Source organism: Dipodomys ordii, unplaced genomic scaffold (genome assembly GCF_000151885.1).
Source record: "Dipodomys ordii isolate 6190 unplaced genomic scaffold, Dord_2.0 Scaffold70, whole genome shotgun sequence".
NCBI classification, from domain to species: Eukaryota; Metazoa; Chordata; class Mammalia; order Rodentia; family Heteromyidae; genus Dipodomys; species Dipodomys ordii.
Genome location: NW_012267286.1, coordinates 7234771 through 7254094, shown reverse-complemented (window position 1 = coordinate 7254094; position 19324 = coordinate 7234771). Strand labels below are relative to the sequence as shown.

The 19324-nt window shown below is 46.7% G+C and overlaps 1 protein-coding gene across 1 annotated transcript in view; it reads right to left on the bottom strand.

Annotated features, from left to right (window-relative positions):
* Window positions 1-7644: 7644 nt before the first annotated feature.
* Lef1 (lymphoid enhancer-binding factor 1) overlaps window positions 7645-19324 on the bottom strand; it is a 105832-nt gene continuing 94152 nt past the window's right edge. The window contains exon 10 of the mRNA XM_013023740.1: window positions 7645-8816. Within this exon, the coding sequence (XP_012879194.1) occupies window positions 8737-8816 (80 nt within the window). The 3' untranslated portion in view covers window positions 7645-8736. The remainder of the gene's footprint in view (window positions 8817-19324) is intronic.

Sequence of the window (19324 nt, the reverse complement as noted above, 5' to 3'; positions counted from 1 at the left end):
CAGCCAGGGCTTACACCTGGGGAAGGAGCTGAAGATTGGAACAGGCCTGGGCCTTGTTAAGAGTCTTACAAGGCAGCTCTTGGACTGCCTGAACCGGAAGTCCCTGCTGGCCCTCGTAGTCAGCCCCCCCCACTGCTCAGGAAAGCCTGGGAGCCATACTCATCCTGGAGAGACCGAGGCAGCGCAGGACACCGTGGCTGTCCCTCAGGTTAGTACATTTTATGCGTGTGCTATAGACTGAAAAGCATGTGGATAGGACGAGAGACTCGGCCAGCTCCTGTTACGTGTGGTAACGGAGCAGCAGGTGAGCAGGAGAGATTTTTAGCAGACACTTGGTGAGCGTCTAAAGTTTTCTTCCGGTCAGAATTGGGTGAGCAGGTCTCCAGTATGTGCACTGGTTATTTCAGACCGGGAACAGTAGCAGAAATGCCCTTAGGGGTGACACAAATTCCGGATGGTGTTGACTTTTGATAAGGAAGGGCAAGGCCGCCATAGGTACCTACAACAGCGATGCAGGCCGGTGTGACCAAATCGTCCGTCATTCAGGTCACTCGGCCTTAGCAAGACGCTTCGGCCTTTTTTTTTTTTTTTTTTTCTGTAGATGTCCTTACTGGATTGTTCTCCAGAAATGTGGTCTGTTTGAAGGCATGTGAATGAAAGAAGGGGAAAAGCTCCTAGAAGAGCGGTCTTGTGCTGTCTTGTGAAGCGCCGATTGACTTGGCCATGCCAGGTGGAGAATGTTCTCTGATGGGCTCCCACAGCCATTCTGGGAGAGGAAGACTTGTTTGAAACTTCTTGGGAAGGTTTAAGTCACTGGACTCTTTAACCGCCTCCCTGGGGAGCTCTTAGCTTCCTCGGGAAAGGGGTGCAAAGCGACCACTCCTTTGTGATAGGACGAACGTCGCTGGCTTAGAAAAGCCATCGGTGCTGAGGTCTCCAACCCAGCTAGAGAACTGTCTGAAACACACCCGGCCTGGTCTGAGAGTGCAGCACTGGGGCTCCTGATGGGTTCCACCACGGTTTTGCAATGGCGTCAAATCCTAGGGTAAAGGCAGGTTGTAACTACGGAGATCTTTTTTCTAGTGTCTGCCCCTTGCTGAGTGTGTGCATGTGAAAGGAGTTGTTTTTGCTAGTTTGTAGCTCCCTTTTACTTCTTAGCTTTTTTTGTTATAAAGGTGAGGTACAGAGGGGTTACAGTTACTAAGTCAGGCAAGGAGAACATTTCATTTTGGACAACATCACCCCTTCCTTCGCTGTCTCCCCGTTCTTCCTTCCCGCGCCCACTTATGAGCTGTGTTGTTCATTTTCAACAGTGTCTGGTGTGCCCCACTGCTGCATTTGTTCACCCTGGCTCTCCGTTTATTAACGTCACAGCTAGCCCAAATGCAGAGAGGTTAGAGGTGGCATATTTCATGGATGTGATTATTATTTGCAGTCCCCACAACGTCCCATTGGGACTCTGCATAGCCTACGGTTGCTGGTGACACCAGACCTCCCCTTGTTGTGATTGAAGGCATCATCTCGTCTGAGGGGCTGTCTAGAGAGAAGGCAGAGAAGAGTGACAGTGTCAGCTCATTTGGGGTAACATTTGGGCAGCCGAATGTGTCTCAGCACGGGTGAAGGCCTGACAGGCGTCAGCGTTCTAGGCCTGGCACCTCGCTGATGGGAACTGAGAAGGGCATCAGGCCCAGTGCGTTCCAGAGGGCGGCATGTGGCGAGTACGTGCGCTTGCTGGCTGCCTGGCACCTCTGTGCTTTGGTAGATTCCTCGGCGAGCACCCTGCGGCCCTCGTTCTGGGAGGTGTGGAAGGGCGGCTCTGGTGCTGAGGGAGGGGTCAGGCTGGATCTGGAAAACATTGTCTCTATCATGGCGGTACGGTACCTGAAGTAACCAACCTCTAGGTCCATTTGTGGGACTCTATCTTACCTCATTTTCCTGATGAGAGAAAATACTGCAACATATAGCACAGTTCAGTGACTCCACCGAGGTCAATTCCAAGACCAGTTAAGGGTGGAGAACATGTTCTATTCACTCAGCCCCTTGAACTACCTAGAGAAACAGGATGCTGCGGGACTACTCTAGGCCATGTCCACAGCTGGCACACCCATTTCCTATTTAGCTCACGTGTAAATGAGATAAAGACTTCTTTTATCTGGTAGCCTCTCAAGCTAATACCAATAAAGAAAATTACATAAAATCCCAGGATTCAGGAAGTGGAGACTGGAGGCTCAAGAGCCCAAGGCCAGCCTGGACTATATGGAACTATCTAAAACAAAAATCAAAGTGATGCACTGATAGCATTCTTGGGCATTGATCCAAAAGATTACACACTAGGATACACTAAAGTGACGTGTACAACCGTGATCATTGCTGCACTAGTCTCCATAGCCAAGTTCTAGAAACAGCCCAGGGTGTGTGTGGGTGTAAGTGTGATGGAGTTTTACTCATCCACCAGAAAAAAATTATAAAATGTCATTTGCAGAGAAATGGGTAGATCTGGGAGAAAAATTGATATTAAGGCTCAGATGCAAAAAGATGCATATTTTCTCTCATCTGTGGAAGTTAGATCTAATTATCAATATATAAACACATACAGGATCATGCATACACTCACGCACACAAATGTACTAACAAAAGAATGGTATATGCAGGAAATAACTCCAATCGTGTAATTCCTCTAAACAACAAACCTACAATCTAAAAAAAAATTAATACCAGGAAGCTGGAACTTGTGGAGAGAGGGGGCTGAGGTCAGATGAGGGAGATGAATAGAGAAGGCTAAGAGAATGCAGTGATAATAATCCATGCATATATTTGAACATAGAACTGGGGAAGTTGAGGGGATGGGGGGGGTTGAGAGAGATGTGGGAGAATGATAAAAGGGGTGACACTGATCAAGATGCATTGCACTGTAGGCCGCCCGTGGCTCACATCTGTAACGCCAGCTACTCAAGAGGCTGAGCATCATGGTCCAAAGCCAGCCCAGGCAGGAAAGTCCATGAGACTCTTATGTCCAATTAACCATCAGAAAACCGGAAGTGGAGGTATGGCTCAAAAGTGGTAGAGTACTAGCCATAAGCAAAAGCGCTCAGGGACAGCGCCCCATGACGGACCAAAAAATATGCAGGGCTGGGAATGTCGCTTAGTGGTTAGAGTGCTTGCCTAGCATGCATGAAATCCTGAGTTTGCCTCCTCAGTACCATATACACAGAAAAGGCTGGAATTGGCACTGTGGTTCAAGTGGGACAGTGCTAGCCTTGAGCAAAAGAGCAGCTCAGGGACAATGCCCAGGCCCTGAGTTCAAGCCCAGGACTGGCAAAAACAGAAACACAAAACAGGATGCCAATTTCCCCAAAGTCCACTGTTCTACAGCTGTACATGGAAAAAAAAAAAAGGTCATTTTTTTTTTACCTGGACCAACCAACACACTTTCTAACAAGTTACAAAGGGGAAATTCATTTCCAGCCTTTCCCTATGTGCTAGACATCTCCTTTGCCAGCCTCTGTGCTTTTGCCCAGGCAGCTATGTGTTCTGGGGGCTCTGTGGGCACTGCCCAGCGGTGGGCAGTGGAGTGTGTCCAGATCTGACACTCCATATCTAGGCTTCCCCATTACGCACTTGCTTCCTAGTGTAAGAAAACTTTTCAGCTGTAGTCCTAGCTACTCAGGAGGCTGAGTTCTAAGGATCACAATGCAAAGCCAGCCCTGGCAGAAAAGTCCCCTGGGACTCTTCTCTCCAATTAATCACTCAAAAACCAGAAGTGGTGCTCTGGATCAAGAGGTAGAATACTAGCCTTGAGCACAAAGAGGCTCAGGGACAGTGCTAAGGCCCTGAGTTCAAGCCCCACAAAAGAAGGGGAAAAAGTTTTAAGTCTAAATTGTCGTGCAGGGAAAGGATATCACACGTACAGACAGGAAACTACTTGACAAAAACAATAAAAACAATTTTCTAGTGTATAGTTGTTTGACCATAGCCTATTGGCATGTGTCCAGTAAAAATGTATGAGCACATTGATTACTTCTGCTTTCATTTATTATAATTAGTGATAGGATCTTGCTGTGGAACCTATACTGGCCTTGAATTTGATTACAGGTGTTCACAATGACATCTGGCTAATTACTTCCTTTAATACCTGTTTCCTGTGACCCATGCAACAGAGCTGATAAGCATCATTAGCACTGTTTCTTCAATAATGGGAAGAAATGGCTGGATTTCACTTGAGTTTTCAAGTTGGTAAGTTATTAATTTTGTTAGGCCTACTGTGTATAAGGTTGATTCGAAGTTGATTTATGCTACTACTACTTATTTTACAGTTACAATTTGGGGTCCCCTTTCCTCCCCCTTTCTGATTCATTCCTGGCTTGGCTGCAGAATTAGATAAAGGAAGTTTTTCCATTGAAAGAGCTGCAGAACTTTACAATAGCAGCTTCTAGAATGGTAGCCATGAATACCAGTGATTGGTTTATCAGTCTGTTTAAGTGGCTTTCGTGTGTTTTGGATTTTTTTGCCAGTCCTGGGACTTGTACTCAGGGCCTGGGCACTGTCACTGAGCTGCTTTTGCGCAAGGCTGGTACTGTACCACTTGAGCCACAGCACTACTTCTGCCTTTTTCTGTTTAGGTGGTACTAAGGATTTGAACCCAGGGCTTCATGTATGCTAGGCAAGCACTCTACCACTAAGCCACATTCCCAGCCCATAAATGGCATTTAGAATCATATCATTCTGTTCATTTTAAGGAGTTAGCTTCAATGAAATGTCGCAATTTGTTCTTAAAAGCATTTAAAGCTTTGCAAATGCATAGATTTCATGAGGCAGCTGTCAAAACTCTCCAGGCTTCCATGGGTGCAATAGCGCAGTGCTTTTCACTTGCATCTCAAGTTTAACTATAAATCATTAGTTTCCTTTGAGCTCATGTGTGAAGTCTCTTCCTGTGGTGGTGGAAGTAATAAGAAAGTTGTTACGAAACTGTGATGTCACGTGGGATTCAAATTTTTCTGTTGGAATCACCCATTACTCCTTCACGACTTTTCTTTCAAAAGCCACACCAACCTTGTGTTATTGCTCACAGATCTCTTAATACTGCTGCAGCCTTACAGCAAACCATGGGGGCAAATGGCTGCCGCCCAGCCAGGTGTACCCACGTGACAGTCAGATGGCCACCTTTAACTGAACAGGTATTGTCAGCAACCCTAGAAACACAGCTCAAACCAGGAGGAAAGCAGCTGCTCAGGAGGATCGATGTCCCAGCTGTGACTTCAAAGGCTCAGCTCCCAGAGAGCCTGCTGCTCTACCTTCTCCCTGGCACAAAGTTCTACTAAGTTTGCCCCAGGAGAGGGAGCTAAGTCGCAGGCAGGTGTTGGCGGTGTATGTGGAGTCCTGTCTTCTCTCAGTACTGCAGTTTGGCAGAAGAGCCAGCACTGCAACGCGCCTGGCCAGTGATCAGTTGAGGAAAAATTACTCTGGATAAAATAAGGAAAAGTTGAAGATTGAATTTGTAGAACAACTCACTCATAGGCCACACTGTCCATTTTCTCCAGCATTACTTTTATTTATTGTTGGTTGTGGGGCTTGAATTCTGGGCCTGGGCACTGTCCTTGAGCTCTTTAGCTCAAGGCAAATGCTCTACCCCTTGAGGTACAGCACCACTTTTAGTTTTCTGGTGGTTAATTGGAGAAAAGAGTCTCATGGACTTTCTTGCCCCGGCTGGCTCTGAACCATGATCCTCATATCTCAGCCTCCTGAGTAGCTATGATTACAGGCCACCAGCGCCCCGTATGGAGCTGGCACTGGGGCTTGAACTCAGGGCCTTAGGTAGTAACTGTTAAGTTTTTGGCCCAAGGCCAGTGCTCATCCCCTTGAGACACAGTGCCCCCCTTTTTTTTGTCTGGTTAATTGGAGATAAGTCTCACAGACATTTTTCTGCCCGGGCTGGCTTCAAACCAGAATCCTCAGATCTCAGCCTTCCGAGTAGTTAGGATTACAGGCATGAGCCACTAGTGTCCTGCTCACTATTTTGTAATGGGTTCTAAGACCTATTAACAGAAGAGTTGAATGGGCTTTGGACAAGCCCTAGCTCTCTAATTTCTATCCTACATCTATCTATTCTTGATGAACGATGTATCAAAACTGCTTTCTTTCTAAAACCCACAAGAACTACCACCTTCTCATTCTCCACGGAGGTAATCCTGCAAGGTCACCTCCCCTAGAACTTGGGTGACTTTTCTAATTCTTTCTAGAAGACCATGGTAGCAGCTTCAGATTCTTTCACTACCCGGTTCATGTACATTAAGACACAACTTTTGAATGAAGTTCTAACTAGGTCTGAATATGAAACTTTTTATAACAAGTAGGTCCCCTTGAATGCAGTCTTTTTTTTTTTTTCCTGGTTCAAGTTTAGGACTAAATGAAGAGGAATTGGAGAGGTTCCAGAGGACAGTAATGAAAATGATTAAAGGGCTGATGATGAAAGGTTGAAAGAATTGGGATTACTTAGCCTGGAGAAATCTGAGGGGTGATTTAATGGCAATCTTTAAGTACGGCATGGGGATGGTTATTATAAGTATGGTAGCCAGCTGTTTCCCAGCTGTACTGTTAAGGTTAAAAAGGGAAAAAATAACTAGAATTTCAGAGAAGGATTTAAGCTATGCCAGTGATATCAGTGATCTCAAACTAGCCCAAGGGGTGGGCAAACCATTATGGAAGGCTATGAAATAAAGACATTTTTAAAGTATAGAGTTTCTGCTAAATCAGATATATGCAAGAAGTACAAAAGCTTATGGTAAAAATGAGGAATATAAGCCCAAGATTGGGAAAAATGCTGACTGTGGGAAATGGGTCTGGGTGACCAGCTGCCTTTGCTGCTGGACCTCATGACTGGGGGAGTCCAGGATGAGCCCCAGCAAGCTGTGAAGAGGAAAGGTAGCTGGAGAGCAGGAGATGGAGATGTCATGGTGTAATTTGTGGGGCTCAGGGAGCAAGAGAACCCTGATATTTGGATCCTCTTTTTTTTGGTCCAGTCGTGGGGCCTGAACTCTGGGCCTGGGCGCTGTCCCTCAGCTCTTCAGCTCAAGGCTAGCGCTCTACCACTTGAGCCACAGCACCACTTCCGGCTTTTTTTTTCTTATGTGGTGCTGAGGAATCGAACCCAGGGCCTCATGCATGCAAGGCAAGCGCTCTACCACTGAGCCACCTTCCCAGCACCATGGACCCTATTTTCTTACACGGTACTAGGGCTCAAACTTAGGGCTTCATGCACTATCTTGGCTTTTTTGCTCAAAGCTGGTACTCTACCACTTGAGCCAAAGCTCTACTTTTGGTTTTAGCTGATTAATTGGATATGAGTCTCTTGGATTTGGCTTCTTAGGTTGGCTTTGAACTGGGATCATCAGGTCTCCTAGTTACTCATGGAGAATACAGTGACATGAACCACAGCACCTGGCTTGACCTTGCTCTTTTTATACCTGGCAAGAACGCAGGCCCAGAGAGCATGGGAGGTACGCTTTCTGACAGGTGGTGGGGTACAGTGCACCCCAAAGGCTGAGGAGACATGCGGAAGGGTATCCTTACACATTGCCAAGCTCTGGCCAGTGGCTTCCGTTCATGACCAATTCTATCTTCTCAGGAACTGTATTCTTAATAAATTGACACTTTTAAAAAATGTTTTATTACAAAGCTGCTTTTTAAAAAATGCTCAGCACGTTAACTGAAACTGGAATGACAAACAGGAGATGACAGTTCAGAGCAAAGGCTGTGCCTTGCTGTTTAAAAATAATGGGTTACATCAATGCTCATCTTAAACAACTGGCATAAAATCCCACTAATCGGCTAATAAAAACAGATACAAATACAGAACATTTAAAAGTAATAACAATTCAAGTGCTGGGCTTTTTTACAAGAAGGGAGTGAAAAGGAAAACATGAAAATGTTAACTGCTTTGCTGCGAATATTTGTTACGGTTTATCCTTGGAGGAAAAAAAAATGTTAAAAATCAGGAGAAAAAAAAAAGTAATCAATCTGCCGACAGAATGGATCTGGCTATGATGTTTATTTAGCTCCATCAAAGACACAGCTCTTACAAGAACACAGGCCACTAGGTACAGAGACGAGATCTCAAAAAAAAAAAAGGGGGAAGTCTCAATTTTCATTTTGTTTTTATTCCAAACTCCGGCCTTTGTATTTTATTGAAAAACTCAGAGCTAGCAACATATACAACAAGAAAAAATAAAACTAAAAAAAAAAAAGTAAATTAAAAAAATTCAAGTTAAAAAAAAAAAAGCAAACATGAGATCGATCTTGCACTATTAAATAAAAGCTTTGCGAGAAAGAAAGCCGAAGGAAGAGCTTGGGAGCTCTGGTAAGTCCTGCGCGGGGACGCTGATGCTGCTGTGGGTTGCTGGATTCAGTTCCATGTGGCAGGTAGAGTTGGCCAAGTCACTGTCCTTGCTGGAGGGGGTGACAAGTATGCACGCAAGGTGCTCTGGGAAGTGCATTCAAAGAGAAGGAATGAAAAAGCCGTTCAGCTGACGGTGCCTGCTAGCATTCTCATGTGCTTTTTAATTTTTTTTTTTAAAAAAACCTTATGTTTTTGGAACTTGGCTCTTGCAGTAGATAGAAGGGGGCATCGGCAGTGATTGTCTTTATGGAAAAGCGTCTCTAACAGCAACCTCAGTTGTCAGTTGGTGTCAGTCAGTGCTCCTTCAGGGTCAGCTGGACAAGCCGTGGAGACAGTCTGGATTTTCAACAAGCTTCCATCTCCAGAAGAGGTCCTGGGGTCGCTGCCTTGGCTTTGCACGTGGGGAATGAGCTTCGTTTTCCACCTCAAGAAGGAACAAATGAAACGCAGTTAATAAGAAATGTGCCACGGGCCTTTAAAACAGTGTCTGTGCATGTCACCACCTACTCGTTGCTCTGGTGATGGTTCTAAAAAGAATCACCCCTTGGCAGCCCAAATTCCTCAGCATACATCATGGAACAAAGACAATGCTTTTTGGCTCTGGCTCCCTGCAGTACAGTTCTGAGCAAACAGGTATAAAGGAAGTCGGGTCTTGGTAACAAATGGAAACAATAAAAATAAAACTCAGGAGGAAATGGCCAAACTTGAATTTGACACAGGGAAAGGTTATTCTAAAGTGTTATGCTTGTTTTGGCCACTGGGGGGAGCTCTTGCACGCCTCTAAAGGACTAAAAGCCTTTCATGATCCAGTGCACCACGGAGCCCAGGTAGAGACAAGCCCAGCGTACCAAGTGCATGTTCTGGTCTTATAGTCCCAGGAATGTACACTTCTATTTTCAGATCTTATATTCCTCATCTTCATAACAATTAAAATCTCTAGGGCAAACCTTGGAATGAACACTCCCAAATGACTTGGAAAAATGATTTTCATAAAGAACTTCATATATTGAAAAGCTTTCCTGGTCTGAGCTTTAAAAAAGTAATTCAAAGTAAAATGTAACTTCCTAACAAGGAGAGATGGAAAGCAAACAGCACTTGGAAGTTCAGATCCTTTCAATCCAGATAATAGTCCAAGCACTTCTCTTTCCTTGGGACCTGGTAGGCTTCAAGTTAACCCTCAGTCTCCCCCTTATGATCATGGTCTCCTCAGAATTAAACAAAGTCCTCCTTTAAAAGGTTAATTCTGGCTGAATTCTGGTGGCTCATACCTGTAATCCTAGCGACTCATGAGTTTGGATCAGAAGATCAGGGTACAAAGCCAGCCTGGACTGGAAAGTCCATGGAGACTCTCACCTCCAATTAACCAGCAAAAAGCCAGAAGTAGAGCTGTGGTTCAAAGTGGTAGAGCACCGGCCTTGAGCACAAAAAAACCTCCCAGGCCCTCAGTTGAAGCCATTGGACTGGCACATACAAATACTCTGAATAATAGTGGGAACGCTGAATGCTTTTGAAGTGAATAGAAGTTAGATGAAAAATGAAACTGATTTTTTTTTAAAGGAAGGAAGTCATCTCTAAAGCATTTGCATGGCAGAGTAATGTATGTGATACAATGCAGGCACCTGCCCCACACTGAGGGATCTTACAAAGTGCAGGGTGAACAGTGCGCCTGCAGCTCTGTCCCTCAAAATGACTGCCCTCAACTGTGAAGAAACTTCATATACCTGGGTAGCCTTCAGCTACTGGGAGGAAAAACATAAAATGGGAGCGTATCAGCCACAGAATGTTCTCACCTGAGAATTCAATGGTATTTCGGGTCTTATTCTGCAAAACTAACCTTTCCCTGTTTAACAGGAAAGCACACTGTAGCGCCATGAGAGGTTGGTTTTGTTTTGTTTTTAACAAGGATACAAATCCTTAACACAGCAGATCAAAGAGGTAGGAAGGACCTAGGTTTCCAAGCAGACAGGAACAGGAGTCAAGCAGAGACTGGGCTGGGCTGTAGGGCACCCCGCAGATTCTTATTTACATTGTACTTCTTGCAGGCAGGACTTCCAAAGGCTTTGGTCTAGCTTGCGCTTCCTGGCCAGGTTTTCCTCTCAGACTGACCTGACAATGTGCAGTTTCCTAACAAGGACTACCGGGTCTGAGCAAGCTGCTGGGTGGCCGGCCAAAGGCAGCTGGGAATATGTGCTACCGAGAGATTGCCTGTCCCTCTGTAGGTGTGTCCCCAACTGATAACCTTACGTCCCGAGATAGAGCTCACATGGCCCTCTTTTGGAAGCAGGCCTTGGACACTGCCCATCTGCAGTGCCTTGCTCCATAGTGGAGTCCTTGTCTTTCCTACCAGAACTTTTTCTTCCTTCTTGAACTGACTGCAGTGAGTTCACTAGATGCCAATGGCTCCGCTCCCACCTACTCAGAAGGCTGAAATCTGAGGATCTTGATTTAAAGCCAGTATGGGCAGCAAAGTCCAAGAGACTATTTTCAACTAACCACCAAAATGCTAAAAGTAGACCTGTGGCTTAAGTGGTAGAATGCTAACCTTCAGCAAGAAGCTAAGGCCCTGAGTTCAAGTCTCCCCCTCAAAAAAAGCACCCCCCCCCAAATGAAAAACCACCCCACGGTGATCAAGACAAATAAATATGGCTGCCCAGCAAGGGCTGGGCTCCAAGCACAGGTGTGATTTGACTGGAGAGATCTTCACAGCTGCTGAGGAGATCGCTCCCTTCTTTCTACACCCATGATTTTGTGCCATTTGCCACCATCGCGCTGTACCCATCACTTTGCAAATCCACTTGACGAGCTGGCCTAAGAGAGCTGTGCTGCGGCCTGCAGAAAGGGACCGATTTCCTCCAGGGTGCTTTCAGAGCCATGAACTGTGCCTTTAAAGTGGTGGGGTTCCCTTCCTTCCTGCTCTACAAGGCCCAATTGTCCTCAGCCGCTTTGCCTGAACCCAGAGGTCAAAGCCAGGCAGACCAATTCTTACCTTCAAATGGGAGCAGCGGGGCCTGCAAGCATGGCTTTGCAGATACAAAAACGGGTCAAATCAAGATTTCTTTTCAAGAAACCACAGGCATGAGGCTCTGGAGTCGGGAGACTTCCCACATCTAAGCCTGCACTGGGGGGCTGCGGGCTCAGGCTGGTCCAGGCCCCGGCAAAGCCACACCCACGTGAGGCTGTGCAATCAAAGACGCAATTACGCCTCCAGCCGCCGCTGGCTTCAAAGGCCGGGCAGTGTCTTACAGATGTGAAGGCTGGGACCCCTCCCAGAAGTCAGCGCTCTGCCATTTGGGCAGTAGACTGAGCAGCACAAGACCCCCCCCCTCCCCAAACCTCACCCCACTGGGAGCCCTAGATGCTCTTCTGGACCAAACTCTTCACCAAATGGCCTCAGGAGTGTTAATGAGCAATAATTTGCGAAGACCTCAGGTGGCCACATTTCAAAGATTCAGGTGTGGCCCCGCCCTGCGTCATTCGGCTTTTCAGGCCTTGACGCCCAATGTGGAAATCCCTTTTCTGTATGTACAGAAGTTGTTTAACAAAACCAAACTAGTAAGAGCAAAAGGTGCCAGACCAGTTCATCATGCAGTCCTCCAGCCCAGCCTTCTGGCTGGAGAGACCACACAGTAGTGGCAGAGAGCAGTCAAGCTGGCCCTCAGTACCGCCTGTGCTCAATGATCACTGCAGCTTTTCAAGGTCACATCCGAGACAACAAAGCTGGTCCTAGTGACACAAATGCAGTTGTCTCCTCCTAGATGTCCTTGCTCAGGCTTGGAGAGGAATCTCAGTGGGCTGTCATCAGAGACCTTTGCCTGTCCTCCTCCAGCGGTTCCCCGGCTAGCAGGGCGCAGGGACCTCCAGGTGGTTTTAGTTAAGTGTGAGGGGAGATGATTAAGAGTTTGGTGAGAGGTATAGAAACAAAACAGTCTAACCTCAAGAAGTGTCTGACAGCAGTAAGGTGCAGGTCATGTCCTCAGTCTGGGGCAAAACTGACCCACGTCTGTTATCTGAGGGCGTGATCTAAGTTACACGCGGCTGTGTATGCGAGGAGGGGAAGTGCGGCCTTCCAGAGCGGGAAGAGGCAGGACAGAGCCAGTGAGGCCGTGTCCTGCGAGTGGAGGAGACTGGGCCGTGTATTCATAAAGCCATCAGCTCAAGGCAACCCCCGGTGTGGCCCAGTGGCCATACCTGGACCAGAGCCTCCTTGACTTTTAGGTGGGGAGGGAGGGAGGGAGGGAGGGATTGATCTGGTGACACTCTGGGCCAAGCACAGAGATGCACCAAAGCAAAGGCCAAGTGAGCTGAATCACCCAGCCCTCTTGCCACTAAACTGAAGTTAAATCACTTTTTGGTTGCTGTTGGTCAAGGGGCTTGAACTCAGGGTCTGGGTGCTGCTCCTGAGCTCTTTTGTCCAAGGGCTAGCACTTTACCACTTTGAGCCACAGCTCTACTTACAGCTTTTTGGTGATTAATTGGAAGCAAAAGTCTCACAGATTTTCCTACCCGGGCTGTCTTTAAACTGCAATCCTCTCATCTCAGCCTCCTGGGTAGCTAGGATTACAGGCATGAGTGACCAGCGCCTGGCTTTACTCTTTTCTGCCTTTCCTGTCTGTCCATCACTAGACAATAGTACCTTTGTCCTGGTGATTCTAACCCCCAAGGCACCACACCCATGCTCTGTCTGAAGACAGGGTGAGGAAGGGAACCAAATGCCTGTAAATTGTGAAGCCTCAACTCTAAACTACAAAAGCCAGCTTCACCCCCTTGGCACTTGGTATTTGAGAAAAGGAATCATGGAAACATGTGGAGGTGCAGGAGGGTGCATTTTGCTTCTGCAGGTAAATCCTTGATCTAACCATCTGGACTGGTAAGTGCCTAGCCGCATAGTGCAGAGGCATATTCCCAGAGGCAGGAGGAGGGAGGGGAGGGAGGGGCCTCAGCCCTGCCCATGGACTCAGGTTGGACCACAGAAGGGCCACAGCATGAGCATCTTCCCCTCCCCCAGTATCTAAAGTGACTTAAGACGGATGATGTCCGGGCGACTCAGAGAAAGGCCTGTGAGTAGGAATGAAGGAATCCAGGGAAATTGTGGGTTTCTACCTACAGCTACACCCACTAAGCTGAGTGGCATCTGTGAGGCTGAGCGGGGCTGACTCCAGGCAGGTCAGACTCAAATGCCTGAGACTCCGGAGCTATGTTCTTAAAGGTATGAATAAGGAAGCTCTAGAAGCCCGTGCCAGGTGCCAGTGATTCACACCTAACTAACTAGAAGGCTGAGATCTGAGGAACACAGTTTGAAGCCAGCCCAGGCAGGAAAGCCCATGAGACTCTTATATCCAGTTAAGCACCCAAAGGCCAGAAGTAGAGGCGAGGTGTAAGTGGTAGAGCTCTAGCCTTGAGCAAATAATGCTACAGGACAGTGCCCAGGCCTCACTTCATGCCAACACACACACACACACACACACACACACACACACACTTCCTTTATTCCTTTCAACTCAGGCAGGTCTCTTCCAAATTCCCCATCTCTCATCTGAACGGATGGAGGCCTGGGATTAAAAGATAAAGAGCTGTGGATCCAGGCAGCCACAGGGCCTGCACTGACCATGTCTTCTCAGCCCTCCATTGGGGCTGCCTTAACCAGCCATGGGTGTCTATGAAGAAGCCACAGACATGATATGTGATCCAAAAGATCCTCCAGGAATCAGATTGCATGACAGGGTAGCAAAACTCATGGGGGTTTATAGCACTTCTGGTGGGAAATGAAGTCCAATAGAGTAATCTGCGCATCTCCTTTTAAGGAAATGCAGTATCTTCTAAAAAGCAATGCTCCCTGAGAACCAATAAAGGGAGAAAAAAGATGCTTGTCATGGAGAATGGATCTAAACATGTAACCAATTGCAGGCTAGATATGAGGTGAACGTTAGGCAAAAAAAAAAAAAAAAAACAAGTGGGAATCGGGCCTTTAGCTTTTCTCCCATTCTATGACAAAGGAGGGGAGGGCTGCTGCCAAGTGAACGGTCAGGTAGCTCCTCCAAGCCACGCCCCCTACGTGATCCAATGAAAAGGCATCTGCCAGGATGGAAAGAAACAGAAGTGTAAAAGCTTCAAGGGGTCACTGGTGTCTCATGCTCAGAACTAGCACTGTTCTCTTGCTACATGGAGCGCTCTAATACTGTCAAGTCGTTTTGACTCCGAAGTCTCATTTTCTGATGGCTGAGGCTACAGGGCAGAAACAATACATTCCAACAAAAGGAGGGGGATCCGTGTGTAGACACAAGGCAGACGCAGAAAAATTGAACAAAGCAAAAAGCACGTGTGTGCTGCTCCTGGGGCTTGAACTCAGGACCTGTCTTTGAGCTTTTGTGTGCAAGGGTAGAGCTCTCTCTCCCACTTGAGCCACAGCTCCATTCCTGGCTTTTTGGCTGGTTTTAATGAACATAGAGTCTTACAGACTTTCCTGCCTCAGCTGGCTTTGAACAGCACTCTTCAGATTTTAATCTTCTGAGTAGCTGGGATTACAGGCACTGGTGCCTGGCTCGTAAGAAGCGAATTTTGGAGATTCCATATTTGAAGTTATTGGAAATAGCTGTCCACCATATTCACTGGGTCATATACACTGTGATATGATTATATACTGTGTGATATGACTGGAATGATGGCATGAAGTACTAGGGTGGAGATAACATTGCACTGAGAGTGATTTTAGTTGGGTATCAGTGGCTCACACCTGTAATCCTAACTACTCAGGAGTCTGTGATCAGAGGATCGTGGTTGAAAGCCAGCCCAGGCAAAAATGTCTGCCAGACTCTTACCTCTAGTTAACTACCCAAAAGCCAGAAGTGGAGGCGTGGCTGAAAGGGTCAAACACCAACTATCAGTGGGGGGGAAAAATCCAAACAAAGCTTCAGGCTCTGACCTCAAGCTTTAGTGCACAAGTGTGTGTGTGTGTGTGTGTGTGTGTGTGCGCATGTGCGTGCGCGCGCACGCACGTGCACGTGCATGTACACAGTTTTGAAATGCAGGTATAGCTCTGATAGTGCTTTAGATGTGCAAAACCCTGGGTTCAATGGCTTATACACCAAAGAAAGGGGGAAAAAATCATCCCTGTTTTGATACTTGGATGAACTTCTATTTTTTGGAGGAGGTTGGGAAGCAGGGAGCATCTGTGACCTTTAAGGAGTATGTTTCCAAATTTCAGCTAGCTTGGTGAGAAAAGCATTCTATTAGACGAGTTTTCTTCAAGATAAATCTTTCTATTCTGAAAGCTGATTTATTTAGGACGTTGGTTGTAATTCAATCTCATGGGCAATTCAATCTCAAAATGGCAATTACAGTGTAAATGGTGCATTGCATGGTGCGGGGGGGGGGGCAGTAAGCCTCTTGAACTTCTCTCCCCTCATGTTTGTTAATGACACTTGCTCAAGCCTTAGTAGTTCAGGGTCCATTTCCCTATTTCGACTTCACTGGTCCAACTGTACCACTATTTTCCTTGGGGTCCTATGGTAAACTAGCATGTATTATTTCTGGTATAGTTTCTGTTGGTATCCACAGAAGGATTTGCTCCAGTTGTTTATATAAAGCGGTAGAGTAAGGCAATCTAAAGACTCCTATCCTATGAGAGTAAACAAAGAACCCTAGATACATGCTTCTAATTGTTTTGCCCAGTGGGAGCTTGAACTTAAGGCTTGGGCACTGACCCTGAGTTGCTTTTGCTCAAGACTAGCATGGTACCATGTTGAGCCACAGCTCTACTTCCAGTTTTTCTGGTGGTAACTAGAGATTAAGAGTCTCATGGACTTTCCTGCCCAGGCTGGCTTCGAACAACGATCCTCAGATCTCAGCCTCTTGAGTAGCTAGGATTACAGGTGTGAGCCACCAGTGTTTACAGTTTAACTTTGTTTTCTAATTGAACATGCCAACTTCGAAGCAAACCCTCAGACATTTACTTGTTCTTACCATGGACAACTGCACGCACACACTGTAGAAAAGGATCCGCAGCAAAGCCCAGGAAACAGTGCACACCAGGGTGAACTTCGAAGCGCCTTGCTCAGTGAGGCCACTGAAGACACACTAACTCTCAGACAGGACTAAAGCTGGGGCTCCAGGCAGGCTCCTGCAGACCCTCAGGCTTCCATCCTCCGCTCCCTCCTTCCGTGTCTGCTCTGGGCAGGCTGTGCCAGGCTTGACACAACCCACGAATCTAACGGTCCCTTACCAGGCTCTCAAGCATCACCAATGAACAGAAGCGACAACATTCTTTTCAATGTAAATCCAAGCACTGCAGTCTACACTGTATTGCACAATACATCTTTTGGCCCTAAGGTAATACAGGTTAAAGTTGAATGTATTTTAGTTGTTCATTTAGTTTTAGCCAGCCTGTGAGAGAGATTATGCCAAAGCCAAAAAAAGCCAGTGTGAGCCTATGTATCTGTACTGCACAAATATCTCTGAGGATCTCTCTACCTTCTCAAAGTTAGTTTCTACTTTAAACTCGTTTGTTTAAATAAATGTGATCTATTTTTGTTTCTTTTTTGCCAGTCCTGGGGCTTGAACTCAGGGCCTGGGCACTGTCCCTGAGCTGCTTTTGCTCAAGGCTAGCGCTCTACCACTTGAGCCACAACGCCACTTCCAGCCTTTTCTGCTTCTGTGGTACTGACCCCAGGGCTTCATGCATGCAAGGCAAGCACTCTACCACTAAGCGACATTCCCACCCCCTACATCTTATTATTTTAAAGGCGCTATACAGAGGGGTTACATAAATCAGGCAATGAGTACATTTCTTTTTGCATAGTTTCACCCCTTCCCCTTTCTCAGTATTTTTCCTCCCACCCACAAGTTGTAAAGTTCATTTTCCACGTAGTATTCAGTGAGTTCCACAGCTACGCTAGTTCTTTGATACAATCAAAGGAACCACATTAAAAGTATCTCCATTATCTTTCAGCCTGTACAATTTTCAGTTGGCAAGTTTCTGAATTTGCTGTGTGAAAAGCAAATATTAAACTGGTTTAGGACGTTTAGTAAACTCAAGAATGATCCTTTTTTCCCCCAAAAGTTCTAGTTCTCCAACTCACTTGATAGGGGTCAAAGGAGGGGAGTAGTAAAGTGGACGAATGGTGAATACAATCATAACATTCAACGTCCATATGTGAAAATGGAACCAGGACACTGGAGGGGAGAGGGGGGGAAATGATGGAGGGGGTGACATTGATCATACTTTGACTTTAGAACTGAAATCCATCTGTTCAACTCCAGTTCTTTCTCGTGTATGTAGATTTAAGAAAGGGGAGTATTACATAATAATCTGAGGGCAAGCTCTTGAGATGTTCTGCGTTCCCGATCAAACACCAGGAACTCGCAGCAACTTAATCAGTCTGATGTAAAACACAACCACCTCTCCCCAACGTCCTGTCAATCAGGAAGCCTCCCACCATCTCTGAGTGAGCTACCTGCTTTCTTATAATGTGCTACATGCAGCAGCCCACTCACAGGGCGGCCCATTCACCTGCCCACGTCTTCTTCCTGAAAGGGAAAACTGCTTGAAGGAACAAGGGATCATTCACCAGGGTCCCCAGGCACCCCCTGCACACCTGGTCCTCACTGGTTGTTTGCAAAGTGAACGTGACCATTGACAGGATTGACAGACAGTGATACTGGCCTTCCGGCAGACACGGGAGAATGAACGCAGCCCATTCCCCTGTGAAACTGTAGTACAAAATCTGAAATGGATGAATTTGGTTTGCTCAACAGACCCACAGTTTGGAGGTTCCCCTCCATCCTAGAGGAAGAGTTCTTACAGAACCCCCCCCCCCGACGTCCTCAAAATTGCTTGTGTGTGGAGACTAGCTAGTGATTTGTTCCAACATGTCTTAAGACCACTGCACAGGAGGAGAAACACAAGAAAGACAAGCAACTTCTCCACTCAGCTGTGTGCCGACTGGGGAACCTGCTCACTGGACTGCATGAGGCACCTGCAGAGCCAGTTCTTCGACACACACAGCAAGGGTTTTTATTTTGGGTTTTTGTTTTGTCAGTCGTGGGGTATGAACTCAGTGCCTGAGACCTTTTGCACAAGCTTAGTGCTCTACTGCTTTTGAGCCAAAGCGTCATTTCTGGTTTTCTGGTGATTTATTGGAGATAAGAGTCTCATGGCCTTTCTTGCCCGATGCTGGCTTCAAACCGCAATCCTCAGGTCTCAGCCTCCTGAGTCGTTAGGATTACAGGCTTACACTACTGGTGCCCAGCTGAAGGTTTTAAAGAAGACAAGGTTTGAAAGGGCTTTTTAAGCACTTGAGCTACATCTACAGAGATCTGAGCTCACAGATCTTTCTCAATAGGAATTTTCTTTAACAAACATGATGTTAATGTAGAACAATGGAATAGAGGACCCAGAAATAAACCCACACATCTACAGCCAACTGACACCTGACAAAGACAGCTTGAAGAAGACAGCCTCTTTAACAAGTGGTGCTGGGAAAACAAGTATCTACATGCAAGACTGATGCTAGATCTACCCTAACTGCCGCGCCCCTCCGAAGATCAATTCAAAATGGATCAAAGCTGGGCGCTGGTAGTTCATGCCTGTAATCCTGTAATCCTAGCTACTCAGGAGGCTGAAATCTGAGATTGTGGTTCGAAGCCAGCCAGGACAGGAAAGTCCATAAGATACTTTTCTCTAATCAACAACCAGAAAACCCAAAGTGGAGCTGTAGCTTAAAGTTGTACAGCACTAGCCTTGAGTGCATGCTCAGAAAGGGCTGGGAAGGTGGCTCAGTGGTAGAGCGCTTGCCTTGCATGCCTGAGACCCTGGGTTCGATTCCTCGGCACCACATAAGCAAAAAAGCCGGAAGTGGCACTGTGGCTCAAGTGGTAGAGTGCTAGCCTTGAGCTGAAGAGCTGAGGGACAGCGCCCAGGCCCAGAGTTCAGGCCCC